This window comes from Musa acuminata, chromosome BXJ2-1 (assembly GCF_036884655.1).
Source record: "Musa acuminata AAA Group cultivar baxijiao chromosome BXJ2-1, Cavendish_Baxijiao_AAA, whole genome shotgun sequence".
Lineage (NCBI taxonomy): Eukaryota > Viridiplantae > Streptophyta > Magnoliopsida > Zingiberales > Musaceae > Musa > Musa acuminata.
In genome coordinates, this window is record NC_088338.1 from 18,728,189 (window position 1) to 18,747,151 (window position 18,963).

Genomic DNA, 18,963 nt, shown 5'->3' on the forward strand with positions numbered 1-18,963 from the left:
ATTCAAACTGGACTAATCCGATTAAAAAAAGAAAACTGAGTTATTTCTTGATTTTTAATGTCACTTGACATAAACAATAAGGGTATTTCTAGCCAAATAGAGAAAAGAGATGCCCCATGTAAATGAATTAGGGGCATCATCTGATAAAAAATAAAAAATAGGTTTCTTGATAAATTATCCTAGAATATCTAATTACTACTCGTCTTAAATCATTCATTAATGTTGAACTTATTTCAAAACTCTAGCTAGTGTGGTCCAACATATATAAATTTAATATTCTTTATAGTTTAGATTGACACAATTCCACATGAGACACAAAAAATATAATTGTATTCTTACAGGAACTATAGCTTATTTAGGCTATCATTTATACCATCCAGAACTTTCAGTATAGCGGTTTTAATTCTTCAATTTTGAGAACTGGAATTGAAACGGGAACTAATGTTTTCATTTTCTGTTCGAATCACTTTTTATTATTTTTTAATTAAAAATAAGTTATATATATATATATATTGTATTTTTTTAATCGGAACTATTACCGAATCGTCTAGATTTGGTTTCGATTCGGTTTAGAATCGATGAATCGTGAGATTTAAATGGAACCATATTTATCACAAATCATCAATCAATAAAGCATTCGAAAGTGACACAACTGTCTGCTCAAATAACTGCCACCAAACCTGTGACCGAAAAGGACAGCCCACGGAGGGTACATACAGACCCTCGCTACCGTCCATTCTCACGGAGTCGATCAATCCAAAATAGTAAGAAGGCAGCACTAAAAACGATTTCCAGCAGAACATTTCAAACATCTATCTATCTATCTCGGACAACGGGGGTTGTTAACGAGCATAACTTTGTCGATGCCAAGTAACAACCAGTTGGTCCAACACTGATGTGGCATTTCACAGATCTTGATGCGCACGAATCTCGACGCATAAAAGAATTTCTGGGCCATTCCCTCGCGTCGGATGCCACCTTTGGCCAAGCTAAGTATAACACCACCCGCGCCTTTCCTCCCCCAAATCCGCGAGCCGTCGCTGGTTTGGCCACCTGTGCTCCGGCCCACCAACGGATCTCTTCCCCAAATATCAGCGTTAAGATGCCCGCTCTGTCCTGATGGACGGCACCGATCGCCGTGGTTGGTGCGGTGCATCCGCATCCGTCGCTTATAAACTATTCCACGTGAGATGGGTACAGCTAGGATCGCGTGAACTGTACCCGCGGAACAGTTGTAGGGTTAAGTTGTCGCGTCTGGTCTCTGCCTTTGCGGTCACCGCCCTCGTCGTCGACGGTTTGGTTTTCTCGGTGTGGTTTGGATCGGAGTGGGGGAAAAGAAGAAAATAAATCTCGAATTGAACCAAAGATATGCTTCGATGGGTGACTTGTAATTAATGCCTGCCTTTTCGGATTCTTTTTGAGAAAAACAATCTACTAACATTTCTATGTAATTATATTTTCGAGAAATGTGACGATCACAACCTGATTTCTTTTTAGTTGTGATGTAAATCCAAATATTGATTGGAATATATGTATATTTAAGTGGCTGGACTCCATGAATGGCTAGGTGGGACCCAACCAAGGAAAAATGTAAGATTTCAGTCGGTCCGGTTCATTCCGAGATGCGGTCTAATTATGATGCTCCGAAGTTGCTGGTCTAAAAATGAACCGGAGCGGTAGTTGGGAATAAACACCAACGCGAAGGACCGGATCCAGAACGCGCTATATCAACCGCTGCTCGGAACACGCGAGGAGCGTGAGAGAGAGAGGACAGAGAGGAGGCGGAGAGTGAGCGAGGAGGGGATGGCTTCTGTGGCGGCGGAGATGGCGGAGCACTACCTTTTCGCGGCCATTGTCGCTTCGATCTTGGCCTTCCTTCTTCTCGCCGGAATCCGGGGTCGGAAGGCCGCGAGGGGGAGGAAGAGGACCGACGATGGAGCTCCTTTCGCCGCCGGGAAGGAGCAGTGCGATTCGGACGCCGATGGGTGCGGCGTCCCGGACGTGATCGTCGTCGGCTCTGGCGTCGCGGGTTCCGCCCTCGCCTACACGCTCGGAAAGGTGACACCTTTTCTTCCGTTACTTTCCTACTTGGCAAATCTTGGTGGTTGGATGATGTTGATTCGGGATTTAGGATTCCTCTACCGTCATCATTACATTTTTATATGTGTATGCTCCTTTTCTGCGTGTTTTGTGCTCGGCTTTCCCGATGTTGCTTTTATTCAGGGAGTTCCTTCTTGCTCTTCTTATCTTCCACAATTTCCTTTTTTTGAAAGCCCTAATCATGCTTAGGGCTCGAAACAAGATAAAAGAACTCTTTTAGGGGTCTTCAAATTGATTATTGATCATTTAATTTTTTTGCACGAGGAGGTTAGTCGATCTTTAATTGACAGTCTTGCAAACCTCGTATCGGTTCTAGTGCTATGAATTTTAAGGTAAAGACACAGCTGACTGCTTCCTTAGTTTTTTGCTTTGTTTGCGCTAGAATTTGTGATCTGATGTCTTCAAATGCTCATCTTTTTACGGTTGAATCAAGTTTATTTTAATGGATTTGTACATGTTGAGAATATATGGGATTGAAGGTTGTAGAGATGTGAAGTGCATTTTCACGAGAACAACCTAAGGCTGTGTAAATTGACTCTGCAAACTGCATTGGCGGGAGCCCCATAGACCAGTCACCAATTTTCCTTCTTGTGGATTTTTTTTCAGATAGTATATGGATAATTTATGATAATTTTTAGTTACTATACACATAAATTTGTTGTGTCACCATTGGTACCTAAAATAAGCTAAGCCCCTTCTGTCCAGGAGTATGGCTACTTTGTGATGACTGAGTTATCAAGGAACACTACTTTTTGTTGATTGCTAAAGAAACACTTCTTGGTTTGTTATCTTGAATACTTCAGTGAGGGAAGGATGAGAATTAGCTTTCCCATGAATTCTACTAGATGAGTTGAATATTATTCGCAAAGAAGTGTACAAATAAGGTAGTGAACCTATTACAAGTTAATCTAGTTGGTGACATTCAACTCTCTGACAGACTTTTGGTTTATATCATTTACTTCTTTCATGTTTAAAATCTTTGTTAGGATCATGTTGCACATCATTGCTAATAAAATTGTGTCATATTCCACGTGGGCAAGGGCTACAATAGTACATTGCTGAGAAAGATTAAATTGGTATCCATTGTCAACCAGTGAATTCAGATTGGTGGTATTGCACTGTCATTGATCCCAAACTTTTTCATAGGTGTTCAGCAATTTGCAGTATGCAGGATTTTGATGCAATCTTTCCTCTTTTAATGTTGAAGTTTGACCTTAGCTAAGGACTTGGATCATTTCATTCATTTCTGTTTAATGCTTGTTTCTGACAATAGTTCATAAAACCAATTAAGCCCATAAGCATAGGCTTCTTAGCATAGCTTTCTTACGATTAAACATGCACAACCTAAGTTCAAATCATGCTTTTGAGTATATGACTAATTTTATTGGTTGTAGGATGGAAGACGAGTACATGTTATTGAGAGAGATTTAACAGAGCCCGACAGAATTGTTGGTGAACTTTTGCAACCTGGAGGATACTTGAAACTGGTTGAGTTGGGCCTTCAGGGTAAGCAATAAAAAATTTCATTGTTCTGTATTATGTAAAGAGTGCAACACCTTTATGGTCACTATGATAATAGGGGTATCTGTTTTGCTGTTTATGTTGTAATTTTCACACCTATCTTTCTGGTTAACTGCTTCTTAGGATTTGATTACTATTTCTCAATTTTCATCTTCTTTAATGTTCATGTTTTTTTCTGGCCACCAGATTGTGTTGAAGAAATTGATGCTCAGCGGGTCCTTGGCTATGCTCTTTTTAAAGATGGAAGAAATACTAAACTTGCTTACCCTCTGGAAAAATTTCATTCCGATGTTGCTGGGAGGAGCTTTCATCATGGACGGTTCATACAAAGGATGCGACAGAAAGCTGCAACTTTACCCAAGTAATCACTTTTCTACTTCTATTATATAAATTTTTTTCTTCAAAAGAATAAGATTGATCATTCAAGTGGTTTTTTAGTGTTCAAAGCTTCACTCTCTTGCTTCATTACATTTTAACAAATCTCTATTTAGAAATTTAGTAGAGTATTGGTTACAAATTTTCAGTCAGACTTGATAAGATTATGAAATAAAACATTTCAAAATCAATTGAACATGTCTTTCGATATATGAAAAGAGAATGCTTTGAGTTATCTTGTCGAAATCAATATGGACCTTTGAATGGGACAAAAATTGCAGGCATGTGACATCTGTGCTATAAAGTTACTGTGAAAACATGCTTTCTTAAAAGGTAATATGATATACTAGAAGATTGCTAAACACTCGCAACTGATTTATTGAGGTATACACTACCATGTTTCATGCCTATTTGGTTGATCTTTCTTTTAAATGTTAATTCTTTTATTTTGTCTAGTTTTTATGTTGTGTCATTTAGTCAAGAAACTAAAATTTCCTTATATAAACAACTTTTCAGTGTACGGCTGGAGCAGGGAACTGTAACATCATTGCTTGAAGAAAATGGAACAATTAAGGGGGTACTGTATAAGAATAAAGCTGGTGAAGAATTAAAAGCTTTTGCACCTCTTACAATTGTATGTGATGGCTGCTTTTCAAATTTGCGGAAGTCTCTCTGCTCTCCTAAGGTAAAAATAGTATTACGGAAGTTCACTGCTAGCCATATGATTTTAGCTTTTTAAGACTTTAGGCCAACTGTTATGAAGTTCTCTGCATTTTGCACATTGTTAATTACTTAATTGTTCTGTGCTAATAATTACACACTAATATCTCTTAGATCACATAGATGCACAAATCTCCATAGAGACATGCAACAGAAAATGTCAATTGTGTAGCCATGTGTCACTGCTTGGATCAGGGGAGATGCTATGGCCAGCTGAGTGCAGCCATGTCACACTTGACTTTCCTCTTGATAGTAACTTTACCATGACTAAAAGGAGAGGTACTTTAGTTAAGTCTTTTAAGGGACATACCTAGAGGGTGGGCCAATGTTGTCTCCAGTGGGTCCTCATCAATGGCTAACTTTTGGTTAAGGTGGCAGAAGAAGGCTTAGGCTTCAACTAATGATTTTGAGGTCTTAGGATTTGGTACTATGGATGACAAGAGGAGCTCTCCTATTTATATTTGGTTGTGTTGGCAAAGTTCCAACTATTGTTGTTTAAGCAAAGTTGTCTGAGCACCCATGGTTCTGACAGCCCTACTGGTTATAGGAGATCACTGGGGCATGGGTGATGCCTCCCTGAATAGTTGGGACTTGGGAGACTGCTCAGGCCCAAAAGACAATAGCTTTATGTCTCTTCAGTTCTTGGCCTTAAGCAGTCGAGGACTGGGGCTGGTTGACTTATTGTGTACTTGGTTCTTGGGCCAGGTTTTCCTACAAGTACCACTAGGGAGTATGGTTTATACATCTGGCATGTTGAACCACCTCATAACAATGATGGATTTCCACTATGATGGTTTGATGAGTCTTGTTTTGCAGGTGGATATACCGTCTTCTTTTGTTGGTTTGGTTCTTGAGAACTGTGAACTTCCATTCCCAAACCATGGGCATGTTGTCTTGGCGGATCCCTCACCCATTTTATTTTATCCAATAAGTAGCAATGAGGTACGCTGTTTGGTTGATGTGCCTGGACAGAAAGTACCTTCTGTAGCGAATGGTGAAATGGCTAGCTACCTAAAGACAGTGGTGACACCTCAGGTAGTTTCAGTGATCTCACTCGCTAGGTTTTGGTTGAGTCCTGAAACATATGGATGATACATTTTATATTTACCAGATTCCAGCTCAACTGCATGATCCTTTTATATCGGCAATCGACAAGGGAAATATTAGAACAATAGCAAATAGGAGCATGCCAGCTGTTCCTCATCCCACACCTGGAGCCCTGTTAATGGGGGATGCTTTCAATATGCGTCATCCTCTAACCGGTGGGGGAATGACTGTGGCCTTATCTGATATAGTTCTTCTACATAATCTTCTCAAGCCTCTTCGTGATCTTCATGATGCATCCACTCTCTGCAATTACTTGGAGTCTTTTTACACCCTACGGAAGGTAAACAGAGTATTCTTGTCGAGTAGAAGTTGGTTTCTATCCTGCATATCAGATATCTATCGTCTTTTTCAATCTCTCTTAGATTTTCTTTCACAATGTATCTATGGTCTCTTTTTTCTCTTCATTAATGAAATCTCATGACACTTCTGCAGCCAATTGCTTCTACAATAAACACCTTAGCAGGTGCTCTTTACAAGGTCTTTAGTGCATCACCTGATCGAGCTAGGAATGAAATGCGCCAAGCATGTTTCGACTATTTAAGCCTGGGAGGTGTATTCTCAAATGGACCCATTTCTTTACTCTCAGGTCTGAATCCTAGGCCATTGACTTTGGTTGCACACTTCTTTGCTGTCGCTATATATGGTGTTGGCCGCCTATTGCTGCCATTTCCTTCCCCCAAACGAATGTGGATTGGAGCTAGACTTATTTCTGTAAGTATTAAGTATATGTTGTGCAATTCTTTTACATGTTCCACCTTGTTCTTATCAATCTTTTTAGTCAACAAATTTGATCATACCTGGTACTCAATAAATGTGGATTTAATGAATAGATTCAGATATATGACTGTTATATGAGTGAGCCATAATCCATAATTTAGACTTATCATTCGCATGGCTCACTGCCTTTCGTATCAGCATTTCTAAGATAGATTTATATTTTTTCAGTTGAATCACGCCTTCGAAATTTACATGGCTATTGTGCTTTTTTCAGGGTGCCTCAGGTATCATTTTCCCCATCATCAAAGCAGAAGGGGTTCGGCAAATGTTCTTCCCTGCAACTGTTCCTGCATATTATAGGAAACCCCCTGCCAATTGAAACATCAAGATGGGTGGTGAATTCAGCTCAAGCTCAACTGTGTACCATTTTTAGGTTAAATAACTGTTGCAGACGTAACATGTTCTTAGTTTGCAATTCCACGAGGCCGGATCTGGCATTGAATTTGTATTCCCATTATCGTGCATGTGGAGTGGAAACTATAAAGATCACTAACTTGTTAATCACTCAGGTACCGTGAGACTAATTTTTTGACAATAAACAGTGTTTTTGTGATTTCGGTTTCCAGTGATTGTGTAAGTTGAATTGCATGGATATGGTCTGAGATTACAGGAATATGGTTTGAAGGTATTAAAGCTCAAGATTGCTCTCTCGTAGGTATTAAAGCTCATGATAATAAGGTCACGTTCTTTATCAGGAGTTGGTTCATGTTTGAGTTCTGCACAAAAATATGTCCTGATACTGTGGGTGTTTTAAGTTCATCGAATATTGTTTTCTTTGGCCATTGGTGATGATTGATGGATAATCTCCAGACTTTTAATCAGCTCTGGTAGCATCAAATTCCTATAAACTGAGACATGGAATAAACAGCAAATAGCAGTTTTAGGGTTCCAAGTCTGGTTCGTCAACTCATTCAAATGCACAAGAGATGGATAACTAACTATCAGCAGGATTCAGAATAAGAAAGACAAGCTCATGCAATATTCTTTTGATGAAAGAAACAATATTGTATGGAGAACATTGTTTTCCTGTTGTAAACCACATCAGAGATTGTGCCACACTACAGTGAAGCAATCAACTTTATTTGATACGGAGTATGGCTGCAAATTAAAGTTATAAAAATCGGTAGCTATCACGCTAACCATGTAATAAATAATGATGCTACTTCCACAACTTGGACAGTTTCCTGTCATACTCAGATAATTGTACAGCATAGATCAAACAACTTTGTACAGAAAATGATAACCGGCACACTATTACTTTGGAAGTAATGCCAACTCAAATGTGGCATCAATTTAAACATTAACTTATACGGAGTTAGATTCAAGATGTAACATGTTTTCAACTTGCTAGGCACTGCAAGAATCTTCTCGCAATGGACTTTCGAATGGAAGAAAAAAAAATATATGCAGCCCAGAGATTTCAGAGGAAAAAGAAATGCTACTTAGTTGCCAAGCCTGATGTCAAGATCACCGTGGAAGAGCAACTCCATCTAAAATGATAAACCTCTTGGCATGCTCAGAATTCACAACCGCTATCTGATCAGCAACTTTTTTTTATTTTTTATGAATCTTATTATTTTGGCAGGACATGTTCTTCTAAACTATTTATTTCTTGGGACATGCCAATATCTACATTCTACCAGCATGATGAGGATCAACTCTGACTTCTCTCCAATTTAATTGCTTCATAGGACATTATTATTTCTTTAAACTTCGCCTCTGCAGCCTCTGCAGCAAAAGAATGATATTGGTTCCCTCACCAAAGATAAAATTTGACTAAAATGTTTGACTAGTAAACAAAATAGTAAATAAGTTAAACTTCACATGAAATAACCTTTATTATCTGGGTTTTGATCAGGATGGTACTCCATTGCTTTTGCTCGGAAAGCAGTCTGCGACATATAAGAGTGAAAATTAGGTACACAATGTGAAAAAATTATCAAGAGAACTAAATATCTCAACAACTGTAACCTTAGCATCTGAACATTAGAGTACAATAGATACACTCAGCTTGCAATTATTCAGGTGCCATCAGACGACAATTCCAGAGTTCTTTAGGACCCAACCAGCCTCTAGTATCTTACTGAGCCCATAGAGGTTTTATGTGCTAAGAGACTATTTACCAAGTACTCAGCTGATCTTGTTGGGGGAAGTTAAGTTTGTCACAAATTATGAACAAATATAATTGACTGACTGCTTTTAGTTTACTTGTACCCATGGAAAGATGTTAGCAGGAACACACTAAACCATGGTTTCATGAACGAATAGAATGACGTTTACATTATGGTATGACAAAATGATGAAAGTCCTAGAAAATCTACAGAATATTATATACAGCAAATTACAATCCATTGGAAGAGTATTGCCATGCTTTATTTATATAATTTGCACATATAGTGTCATAGATTATTATCATGATGATCCTAAGAAATATGTTTTGCATAACAGAAAATAAGTGCCATAAAGTGAAAAAAAGAAATCATCATGAATAGAAATTTTCCAAGATAAGAAAAAGGTGACACCAAAGATTTAAATACAAGTCCGATACTTGTTTTGACAACTTGTCGCATGACATAGTACTGGTATGCATGGTACTATACTGTCAAGCATCACTGGAAAATAATAAAGAAATGTCATTTGTTGGAAATATAATAAGCATGACATAGGTACCAAGCTATATGACCCAATTATGATCATTTGTTGGACAGGTAAATTTCAGTTAGTACATATCCATCCAACCACTATTTAAAACCATGGGTGGAACTACCATGCTTATACTGTGTGCCCTTCAACTTTTCTTTCCCTTTTTCTTTTCTTGGAAAAAGGAGTTTGTTGGGATTATCATGGTACAGGTATGCTTTGATAATATCGCTGAGAGTTATACATGATCCACAAGCAGGTTTTCATCTTTAAAATACATTCAGGGCCTCTGGCTATGTCAAACCTGATTTTTCCAAGACTTGATGACACTGTCACAAAAACAGGAGACCAAAATTCTAAAGAGAATGCTGCCGTTGCCTCTGATTATTTTTTATGTGCCAAATGATATTATAATCTGTGTCAATAATTGAAATCAGTCCCCAGGGAGTTACTAATTCTTCCAATTGTCTGTTAATCACATGTGATTCACATGAAGGGTGTAAACAGGTGAATAGCCTAGAATAGGTTGTGGCCCGTAAGCTCCTTTGTCAAAGCTAATGTGAAAGAATACCTTGTCGCTCTGAAGCTCATTTTGACTATAGCATCTTTTTGGCTAGCAAGCTTCTCATTCACTTTTCATAAGACCATGGTTATATAATAACTATTTCTACAAGTTCCTTAACTGTAACAAATTGTCTAAACAATTGAAAAAACGTAGAAAAGGCACAAATGGAATTTGAAAAATAAGAAGTCAGTTACTGGAGAGAAGTACCTTAATATCAACATCTGAATATGGTTCTGCTCTAGACCTACAAAAAGAGGCAAATAATGTTCAAATTAGACAACTCATATAAATTGAATTTTTTGAGGGGGACAACTAAGTTTTATGAGTTCCTCAAATGAAAACACGGATTTGTTTGCTTCTGAAAAGTTCCACTCCTTCAGGACATGTTTCACTTAATCAGCTTTAACTAGCAGAAATTATACATTAATAAAATGTACTCTTAACTATAAATGCTACTCAAATATCAAAGTTTCACACTCGTAGATTGGGACAGTATAGTATGTCACATAAAAGGAGCGAGAATATGTTCATCATATACTTTATCCATTACACAAGACAATGACAGTTAAATACTTCATAATCATGAGAATAGTGTCCAGGAGTAAACAAGGAAACCCATGCTTATTTGCTAGGAAGAGAAAAAAAAAAGTATGAGATGTACTACCTATCAAGACCCAACACTGTGTAGTGGTGTGACATTGTACAGTTCACCCTGGATCTAGGGGTGTAATTGTAATTACTTCTTTGTTCCCTGTAAGATGAATCTGTCTCATAATACCAATCATCACGTGGAATATACCGATATGCACCAGGGTCGCTATACTTCCAAGTCTCATAGCTCTTCTTATGCTTATTTCTATCCCTGTTAAATACACTTTGCATTCGCCGTATACGCTCCTACATAAACAAACATGAATGCGGATCATCATTCATTCACAAAATTATCAAAAGCAACACCAATTAGATAAATCATATAATCAGCTTAAAATATGTACAGTTGAAGCTTCTTTTGCCATTGAAAGTAGCTACTGAGACACAAGTGATTATAGAATTTAGTACCATGCACATCAATTCATAGAGATTGAGCAATCACACAGTATTACATATCAAGGAATGTGCATTGTTATGACCAGTTCATAGCAGCCATCATTTACTGGTCTAGGAAGCTGGCTACCCCTTTTAAAGCAGTAGATCCGGTTTATTTTTTTAAATTTAAGCAAACACGTGATGCACAAGAACTGACAGTCAGCCAACCACATGTCGGACCTCCCACTATTTTTCCTCATCTTCCCCACCTCCACCTCTGCCTCCTCTTGTCCTTCTCCCACCCCACCTCCTCCTCGGTACCAGTATATATACTGGCGTACCATGTATCTATGTAAATCCAAGAGGATACGGAGGGGGAGAGAGAGAGAGAGAGAGGAAGGGGAAGTGAATGCAGAGTATAAGGTGGAAGGGCTGACAGAGGAGAGAGAAAAAATGTCACTAGCTTATAACAAAAAAAGGATCTGATACCAATACTAGACATTACATTTACTGTCTAATACAGCTTAGCATCAATCAGCTTATCAGCTGATAAGCCTGGTATTATGAGGATGACTGTACTAAGTTTCATTCTAAACCAGACCATGGCCAAAACTCTAAACCATGCTTTGCATATCATTGTAGAATAGCTGCCTCTACCTAGCCATGTGCCAACACTAAACACCCAACTTTTCCCATTTCTCAAGGAAAGTATTATCACTCTTCATTAAAAGAAATTACCAGACTAAGATGTTGATTGGCATTAAAGTAGAAGCAAACAACTCAAACCAAATTCTAAAATCAAAATGGGCAACAAAATCAAAACCCAAAAGTACTTGACAGTCGACAATATACTAGCATAATTTAGTCAACGTTTGTTCGTAAAGAATAAAAAAAAATAAAGTTCAAGAATTCGAGTTGATATCACAAGTCATCACAATATCAGGTGTGATCTTGATCAAAGTTTCAAGTTTTGGTACCTAGCCAGACCAGTTTGAGCTGCTATATACTAGTGTTCCAATACATGGCATGTTAGCACATCAATCATCCCGAACAATTGAGAAAGAGAGAGAGCAGAGGAGGAATATGGGTCAGAAGCTCTCATTATTTACCATGGGACTAGTAAATACTAAATACTGGTCTGTATCAAGTGGTATGGCCAAAACTTTAAAAGATGACTCACATGTTAGGAAGTAACAAAAAGTGCAGTTGTCACTAATTATTTCACATATGATATCAAGGGCTTAAAAATCAACCCTATAATAATATATTTCATCAAATTTCCATTGTTCCTTTCAGCTCAGCTCCTGAAAAATGAACTTTCTTCCTTCAATCAATTGATGATTCCCAGCAAAAGGAAGTGGTTACAGTTTGTGACTTAAAGCACATCAGAGTTTGTAACACCATAGAGATAATGAAAAGCTCTAGCTTAAAGCCTCATGAAAGCAACAGCAAACTCAGAATTAGGTGAATAGTCTTACAAATGATCAGAACTTGTGCATTGCATCGACGTACTACTACTACCAACAACCACCAACACACAGACATACAGTCTTAGCCATTAAAGGTATCCATGCTAAAATATGTATAGTATTCTAATTTCAGGAACCGAAAGGACTACATATTTGGAGTCAACTTCCCAAAATTATAACAAAACCCACTTGACAAAAAATCAAACCCCTGTTTTTCACAAATTTAAGGAACAATATGATACTGAAAAAATATCTTTAAATTAGCAATAAGTTATTCAATTTATGCAAAATCAGCACTATCTATAGGTGATTTAGATGTATGGACTTGAAAATATTTCAACGTATTGTTAAACTTAAAAAATCAACAATCCATATTGTTGTCCAAAATTGTAATTTGTGTCTTCATATAATATGCATTAAGCTCAAATAATATTCATCTTTCTTTGTTCTTATAGTTGGTAGTCATGATCTGCATTATTTACTATCATAGAATTAGAGTTCAAAGATAAGCAGTGTTGGCAGGGTCACGATGTGCTAATTGAATGTATCATGCAAAACAAGTATCAACACTTTGCATGAATCCATGTCAGTGCAAAATGCAGTGCCCATAGTCATGTACCACTCATCATAAACTGCACCATGCAACATGGCTGCAAATGTCATATCAGCTGCCATACCCCACAGATGTCAGAGTTTCTCACTATCATGATGCCATTGGCAAAGCATACCCTTGAACTACTGCAAGGACTGAAGTATTGGATCATTCGATACATATAAAAAATAACTAAATGTCCACCTATTCACTCTCCATATAATTTTAGGTATAATTTTCTTTTAAGTGGATGATACAAAATAGGAAATAACATAAGATCTTATTAGCATCTAATTCCTTAGCTAAAGCAGATTAGAGAAACAAAAACTAATTCATAATAAAACTGACTTCAATTGAAAAACTTCAAATAGGATAACCTGGATAGATGATCAACATCAATAATTTTTATAACATTGGTCAGCCAATCTATAGGTGTATATTTTTTACTTGGAACAAAAGCTAACTGACTCTTAGAACACTTGAATTTCTGAACAATTAAACATCCTAAAATAAAACAAGATTATATCAAGTAAAAGCAAAATAAACAAACTATAATCTAGAATTTTTCAGAATAGATCAAACCAACTTTACTAGGCATTTCTCACAGTAGATTAATATTGTTGTTCTTAATGTTATTCGAGTTCCTGGTTCCCCAATTGATTGACCTGCAATAATACCTACAGTTTCTCCCAATTCGACAATTTTGAGAGTTATGAAAGGGCATCTAATTTCATTGATAGTTCTAGGATCTTCAACATGACAACTATGGAAAAGAATAGACAACACAGATAAAATGAAAGAAGTCCTGCCCAAAAGGAATAATGAATAATCATTAATTTAGAAAAGGTCTAAAATTTTATGTTTGTTTCTTTAGAAATGTAAGAAAATGGATGATGTATAAAAGAAAAGAGGACAAGCAAATATATATTTTATGGCCAAAAGGGCAAGGATAATGCATGGAGCCATTCTGAGTTGGGTTCAAAGTCCATTGATGTGCATCTATTCAAACTTCAAATTGGACCAATAGAAAACCAACTTGTTTACAGGTTCCGATCAGTGCCAGGCAATGGTCCCAAGTAAGACTGCTACTAGGTATGTCAGCTTGAAACCAATCAGCCTTGGAAAACCTGAGCAAGATTTCTAACAATCACAATGACCTGAATGGCCTAGATTGGGTTAGTTTGGTCAGGTTATGCTTTGTGATTGAATCAGGCCGGAACTAGAACTATATATATCTAGTGTTGGTTTGGAATGAACCCAAAGTTGCAAGCCTATTAACCAAGTGATAAACAACCAAACCAAATTTAAATCCTTAACATCAAAACTTTGGTATCTCCAATAGCAGGCCAGAGTAATAAAAAGTCAGCAAGTTATGGAGAAGTTCCTGAAAGTTTGGTAAAGTGATAAGAATTTAGTAAATAATGTTAGATATGACTATACAATCTAACCAAATGGTGCTATCAAACCATTCACTATCACTTTGAAAAATAATTAGTAAAAAAGAATTAATGGAGATAATAGAAAAATTAAAAAAACCAGGAAAAGAACTGACAACTCTCTCCCTTTCCTCTTCATATTCCTCTTGCATTCTAGTGCGATAATATCTTTTCCAAGCATCTTGACTGGATCCTCCATGATTTGAGCTACTCGTGTTTCTCCAAGATGAACTTGCCCGTAATCTGCTCAGCTGATGAAGAAAAGAAAAGAAAATCTTCGATGAATTACAATTGGTAAGCAGCAATTGAATGCAAATAAACAATATTGCTTCCAACTCTTTCTTCAGGTAATAATAATAATAAGATGAGTAGAATCCAAGTGTCTTTTCTTTTTTCAAATATTAGCATACTGAATGCCAGCGAGGTTTGCTTGATTTTTCCAAGGAGAATTCACTTAGTACATCATCGTAGTCCATATCTTTGTTTTGCATCAAATCATATAATTTATCAGGCTTAAAATTTATTAGTAGTTCGTAGAACAGAATATATCCTAATGCGGGAGACGTCCAGGATGCTGAAAATGATAATCTTGATGTGGAATCATGGAATAATCGTTCTCATGCCGGGGTAAGAAATTAAAATTAACATTACCAATATTGCAAAATGGGGACTGTATGGACTTAGAAACCTCAAATATCCTTCAACGATTGTTAGATTCTCCAAGTATTATCCAAAAAAGATGAAAATCTAGAGGTAGTCCTTTGGCAGGTACTTCTTTCATGGTAAATTACTTTTAACAGTCAACCATGTAAGATTCCGCCATTCCGGTACAATATCTACTCACAGCTAGTGCTAGGACTAACATGAAGAAAAAGATTGTTTTTTCCTCAAAATATGGGAATAGTCAGATCTGAAAACATCCCCAGGATAATGAATTTAGCCATCTCTTTAATCGTGCAATGCCATAGACAATTCACTTTGAAGGGAATCAATCTCTTGTGTTAAGGCATAGATATTGGTATGACGAGCTTTCTATATTCCAATTGCACTCTAACTGATGGACAAATCAAGATGCAGTGAATTAAAAAGCGCTAGGCGCCAAGGTCCCAAAATGCCCAAGACGCTAGGTGCTCGTCCAAGCAAAGCGAGACGCTCTGAAATATAAAAAAAATAAAAATATATAATATAATAAAAATATAATTATTTAAATAAAAATATGATATTAAATTAAAAATCTACTATTAACAGTATATTACTTACTATTAGCCGTAGTTAGAGAGGAGAAAAAATGGCAACAGTAACAGAGGATTAGTTTAATATTGTTACGATCAAGGTTCGCAATTTTATACCGTATTGGAGTTTCGATGTTAGCTCGATACGGTACGATACTGTATATCGAACGGTATACTGCTCGGTACATATATATATATATATATATATATATATGTCGTTCCGTCCAGTAACGGACCGGTACGTACCGTCCGTACCGAGCGATATTATTCGAAATTGTATACCTTGGTTGCGACAACGGAAGCTGCGACCAGCAACAGCAGCGGTGACAACAACGAAAGCTGCGAATAGCAATAGCGGCAATGGCGGAAGCTCCAAAGGGCATCCGTCGGTGACGAAGGAACCTATGGTCCACTCCCTCGACAATTGAAGGAACTTCATATGGAGCGACAGCGAAAGGAAGCTACAGGGGCCATCGGACTCGTCCATCGGCGACAGAGGAAGGCTCAGTACACTGCATTTGCGGCGGAGGCAGTGGTAGAAAGCATCGACAACGGAGGAAGAAGCAGTGCTAGGGTTCCTCGAGGTCGTGCAAGCGTGAAGGGTGGGCTTTGAGGTAAGAAACTACATTATTTAACCAAACCAGACTTAAAAGTCTGGTTCGGTTCGCTTAATTGAACCGGGCACTCGCCCGAAGCGCCCGGCACTTGGTCTGAAGCGAGTGCCCAAGCGGTGCCTTTTTGAAGCACACCATCTAGCCCTTAAACGAGGCGCTCGGGCCTGGCCTCGCCTCACCCGAGCACCTTTTTAAATCACTGTCAAGATGTATGACTGAACTGCACCGCTGACTATTGTCAACTTCACTTGATGTTTACATAAATCACTGAAATTTTTTTGTATCAACAGCAGAAAATTTCAACTCAATAACAAAAGTTTATATGCTCACAGTGACAAGTCCATATGCAGTGGTACCATGTCCATCTATTGGCTGTTCCTTCAAGCTAATTGCTCATGTGCTTGCACATTTAAGGGTTAAAGTGTAGGCAAATATTCAAAGATGTTGAGAAAAGCAAGGTAAGAAACTTGGCAGATGTGATCATTTCATCATCACTCCAAGCAAATACATGAAAATAGAAAAATTTGGTAAAGCAGAGTGGCATTGCTAATGCAAGTAACTTTTCGAGGAAAAGTTGCCTTGAAGAATAAGGAGCATCTTTTACATGGGCACTAAATTGGTGAATGCAATGTTGTAGTCAAAATATTTCAATGACTAACTATACCTGAGTGTATACCCAGTCAGCAGTCCTCCGCAGCTGACCAGTCTGCCAGTTACAACAAAGATAAGAATCTAGCACCATGAACAAGATCAAATAGTGCAACAAACAGGAGCAAAAGGTAACATGGCAAGGATGGGAACTGTATAATCATCAGAGGGTGTGAGACTAAATCCCCTAAAGAATTATAAACAAGGAACTTAAGTGCTGTGAAACAATTAAAGAATTTAGATTAGCACAATCACAGTGTTGAAAGAATAAAAGTTATAGTTGTTTTTATTTAAACAAATAATGAATGGCTCCAATTCATGTCTCCAATGGCCTAAAAAACTCTCCCAAACGTTCAAAGAAAACTTCCAGAACAGTGAATCCAATAAAACAAGAGTAAGCCAATTGTTGTTTCACTGCTCACACTAACATGGAACCAGAAAAATCAGGAGTACCCAATGGCAACTTTATGTTGACAGTATGCACAAAAGTAAGACATACGAACCTGATGCATTGACCATTACTTCCAGTGCATAATAAGAACTTCATCATCCAATTTTACACATCTGATACCAGTAATTCAACAAAAGTTTCATAACAAGAACATGCATCTCTTTTAAGCCTCAACTGAAACTAAAGAAAAAATGCTAAAATTGTGAATCTGGATACTACAACGTGTAGGCATTTTTTTATTCATCCAAAGCAATCCAAAATTTGACAATGTTCATGGAATAGAAACAAATGCATGGGAAAAAAAATCAACAGCAATCTTCTCCTATCTCCATGAAAAGAGTTTTAATACAATGACAACTGCCAAGTAAAAGCATCGTTTATCAAGTTCATGGATTAATCAAAAGAAATTGATGGCAACAACCAAAATCCAAACCAACAATTTTTCTCCATCTTCAATGCAACATATAAGCAACCAAACATATATCTAGAGAAAGGATGTTTAAATTGCAGACGATCTCCATAATATTCAGGCGTACAATAACATAAGAACAACAAGAATCCATCGAGGTAGAGAGAAGAATCCTCCTAACTCTCAATTCAAACTCAATCGAAACAAGAAATTCTGAAATTAAAATCCATCCAATGAAACTAAAGCAGAGGTAACAATCAACGGAAATCTTCAGCAGGTGTCTGTAAAAGAAAATGGGCATATTCAACTCCCAAATAAAAGGCGCATCTTTGATTGAATGATCGACTCGACCAACCCCAACTCCAGCGTAACAGACAATCAAACCGAGCCAGAGAACCAAAAAAACCAAATCGGAAACAAGCACCGGGATCCCTAGAGAGACGAAGGAACCATGAAAACGCAGGGCCAGAGAGAGGGATCATACCACAAAGGTAGTGGCGGTGGCACCGACCAATCCGAAGAGGAGAACACGCCAAGCCCTCGTCGCGCGCTCCTTCTCCTGCCACGAATCGTGGTCGGGCTTCTTATCCCCGGAGCTCATCTCTCTCCTCGAGTCACTCCTTCAAAATCGGGATCCGGATCGAAACTTCCCAGATCAAGCGCATGTTTCGATCGATGGATCGACGGGAGAAACGAACGAAAGGAAATTCCAGGCGATTGTATCTGTGGAGGAAGGAACGTGTGGGGAGTAATTTAGCACCACCACGAGCGGCGACTCGATTGCTCTTTCCCGCTTTTGTCCCCTTCTTCATCGAAAAGGCCTTGTTGGATAATATCGTGGATGCTGAGGAGCCATTGTGTAAATATGACATTGTCCATCCAATTATGGATTTCTATTCTATATAACTAACTTTGTATATAGCCATTGTATCCTTCTATTAATATCCACAAAAGATTTCAAATTAATTAATTATACATTCTTCCTACTCAGTAGTGATGGGAGTCTCCTGCACTACATTTTTCTTTTCTAAACAATTTTTTATATATAATCTTATATTTAATAATAATGAGCTGATTCATTTACACATGTCATAAAATTAAGTCATTTTTTTTGTCATCAATAATGAATTGGGGAAAAAAAACATATACAAAATGACACCCTTAAATTTTTTTATTATTTTTGGAGCTTTTTTATCATTTTTTAAATTGGTATTTTTTTAGATAAGGCAAACTTCTTGTTAGCAATTTTAATTTTTTATTTATATATATATATATATATAT

The 18,963-nt window shown here is 37.5% G+C and overlaps 2 protein-coding genes across 4 annotated transcripts; one reads left to right on the forward strand and one right to left on the reverse strand.

Annotated features, from left to right (window-relative positions):
- Positions 1-1,742: 1,742 nt before the first annotated feature.
- Positions 1,743-7,153, forward strand: LOC103999437 (squalene monooxygenase SE1). The gene is made up of 8 exons (XM_009421195.3): positions 1,743-2,058; positions 3,495-3,606; positions 3,808-3,982; positions 4,513-4,681; positions 5,533-5,751; positions 5,828-6,103; positions 6,256-6,534; positions 6,815-7,153. Exons 1-8 carry the CDS (start codon positions 1,804-1,806, stop codon positions 6,917-6,919), a joined length of 1,590 nt encoding a protein of 529 aa, XP_009419470.2. The 5' UTR covers positions 1,743-1,803; the 3' UTR covers positions 6,920-7,153.
- A 610-nt stretch (positions 7,154-7,763) lies between these two features.
- LOC135599049 (uncharacterized) lies at positions 7,764-18,475 on the reverse strand. Of its 3 annotated transcripts, XM_065093721.1 has the most exons (7): positions 18,167-18,475; positions 16,839-16,880; positions 14,445-14,579; positions 10,470-10,702; positions 10,013-10,049; positions 8,435-8,492; positions 7,764-8,328 (listed from the first exon to the last, which is right to left on the reverse strand). In XM_065093721.1, the coding sequence occupies exons 1-7, from the start codon at positions 18,281-18,283 to the stop codon at positions 8,255-8,257; spliced, it is 696 nt and encodes a 231-aa protein (XP_064949793.1). In that variant the 5' UTR covers positions 18,284-18,475; the 3' UTR covers positions 7,764-8,254. The 3 variants fall into 3 exon arrangements, with proteins under 3 accessions (XP_064949793.1, XP_064949794.1, XP_064949795.1); XM_065093722.1 differs by lacking the exon at positions 16,839-16,880 and having other exon boundaries at positions 8,138-8,328; positions 18,167-18,419; XM_065093723.1 differs by lacking the exon at positions 14,445-14,579 and having other exon boundaries at positions 8,138-8,328; positions 18,167-18,419.
- Between the last annotated feature and the right edge of the window lie 488 nt (positions 18,476-18,963).

Excerpts from the sequence above, each read along its gene's own strand:
- LOC103999437 (XM_009421195.3), top strand. The coding sequence starts at position 1,804 with ATGGCTTCTGTGGCGGCGGAGATGGCGGAGCACTACCTTTTCGCGGCC. Across the intron at positions 5,752-5,827 it reads AGACAGTGGTGACACCTCAG|ATTCCAGCTCAACTGCATGA; the intron begins GTAGTTTCAGTG and ends TATATTTACCAG. Across the intron at positions 6,104-6,255 it reads CTTTTTACACCCTACGGAAG|CCAATTGCTTCTACAATAAA; the intron begins GTAAACAGAGTA and ends ACACTTCTGCAG.
- LOC135599049 (XM_065093721.1), bottom strand. The coding sequence starts at position 18,283 with ATGAGCTCCGGGGATAAGAAGCCCGACCACGATTCGTGGCAGGAGAAG. Across the intron at positions 16,881-18,166 it reads CCACCGCCACTACCTTTGTG|ACTGGTCAGCTGCGGAGGAC; the intron begins GTATGATCCCTC and ends TGTAACTGGCAG. Across the intron at positions 8,329-8,434 it reads TCAAAACCCAGATAATAAAG|AGGCTGCAGAGGCGAAGTTT; the intron begins GTTATTTCATGT and ends CTTTTGCTGCAG.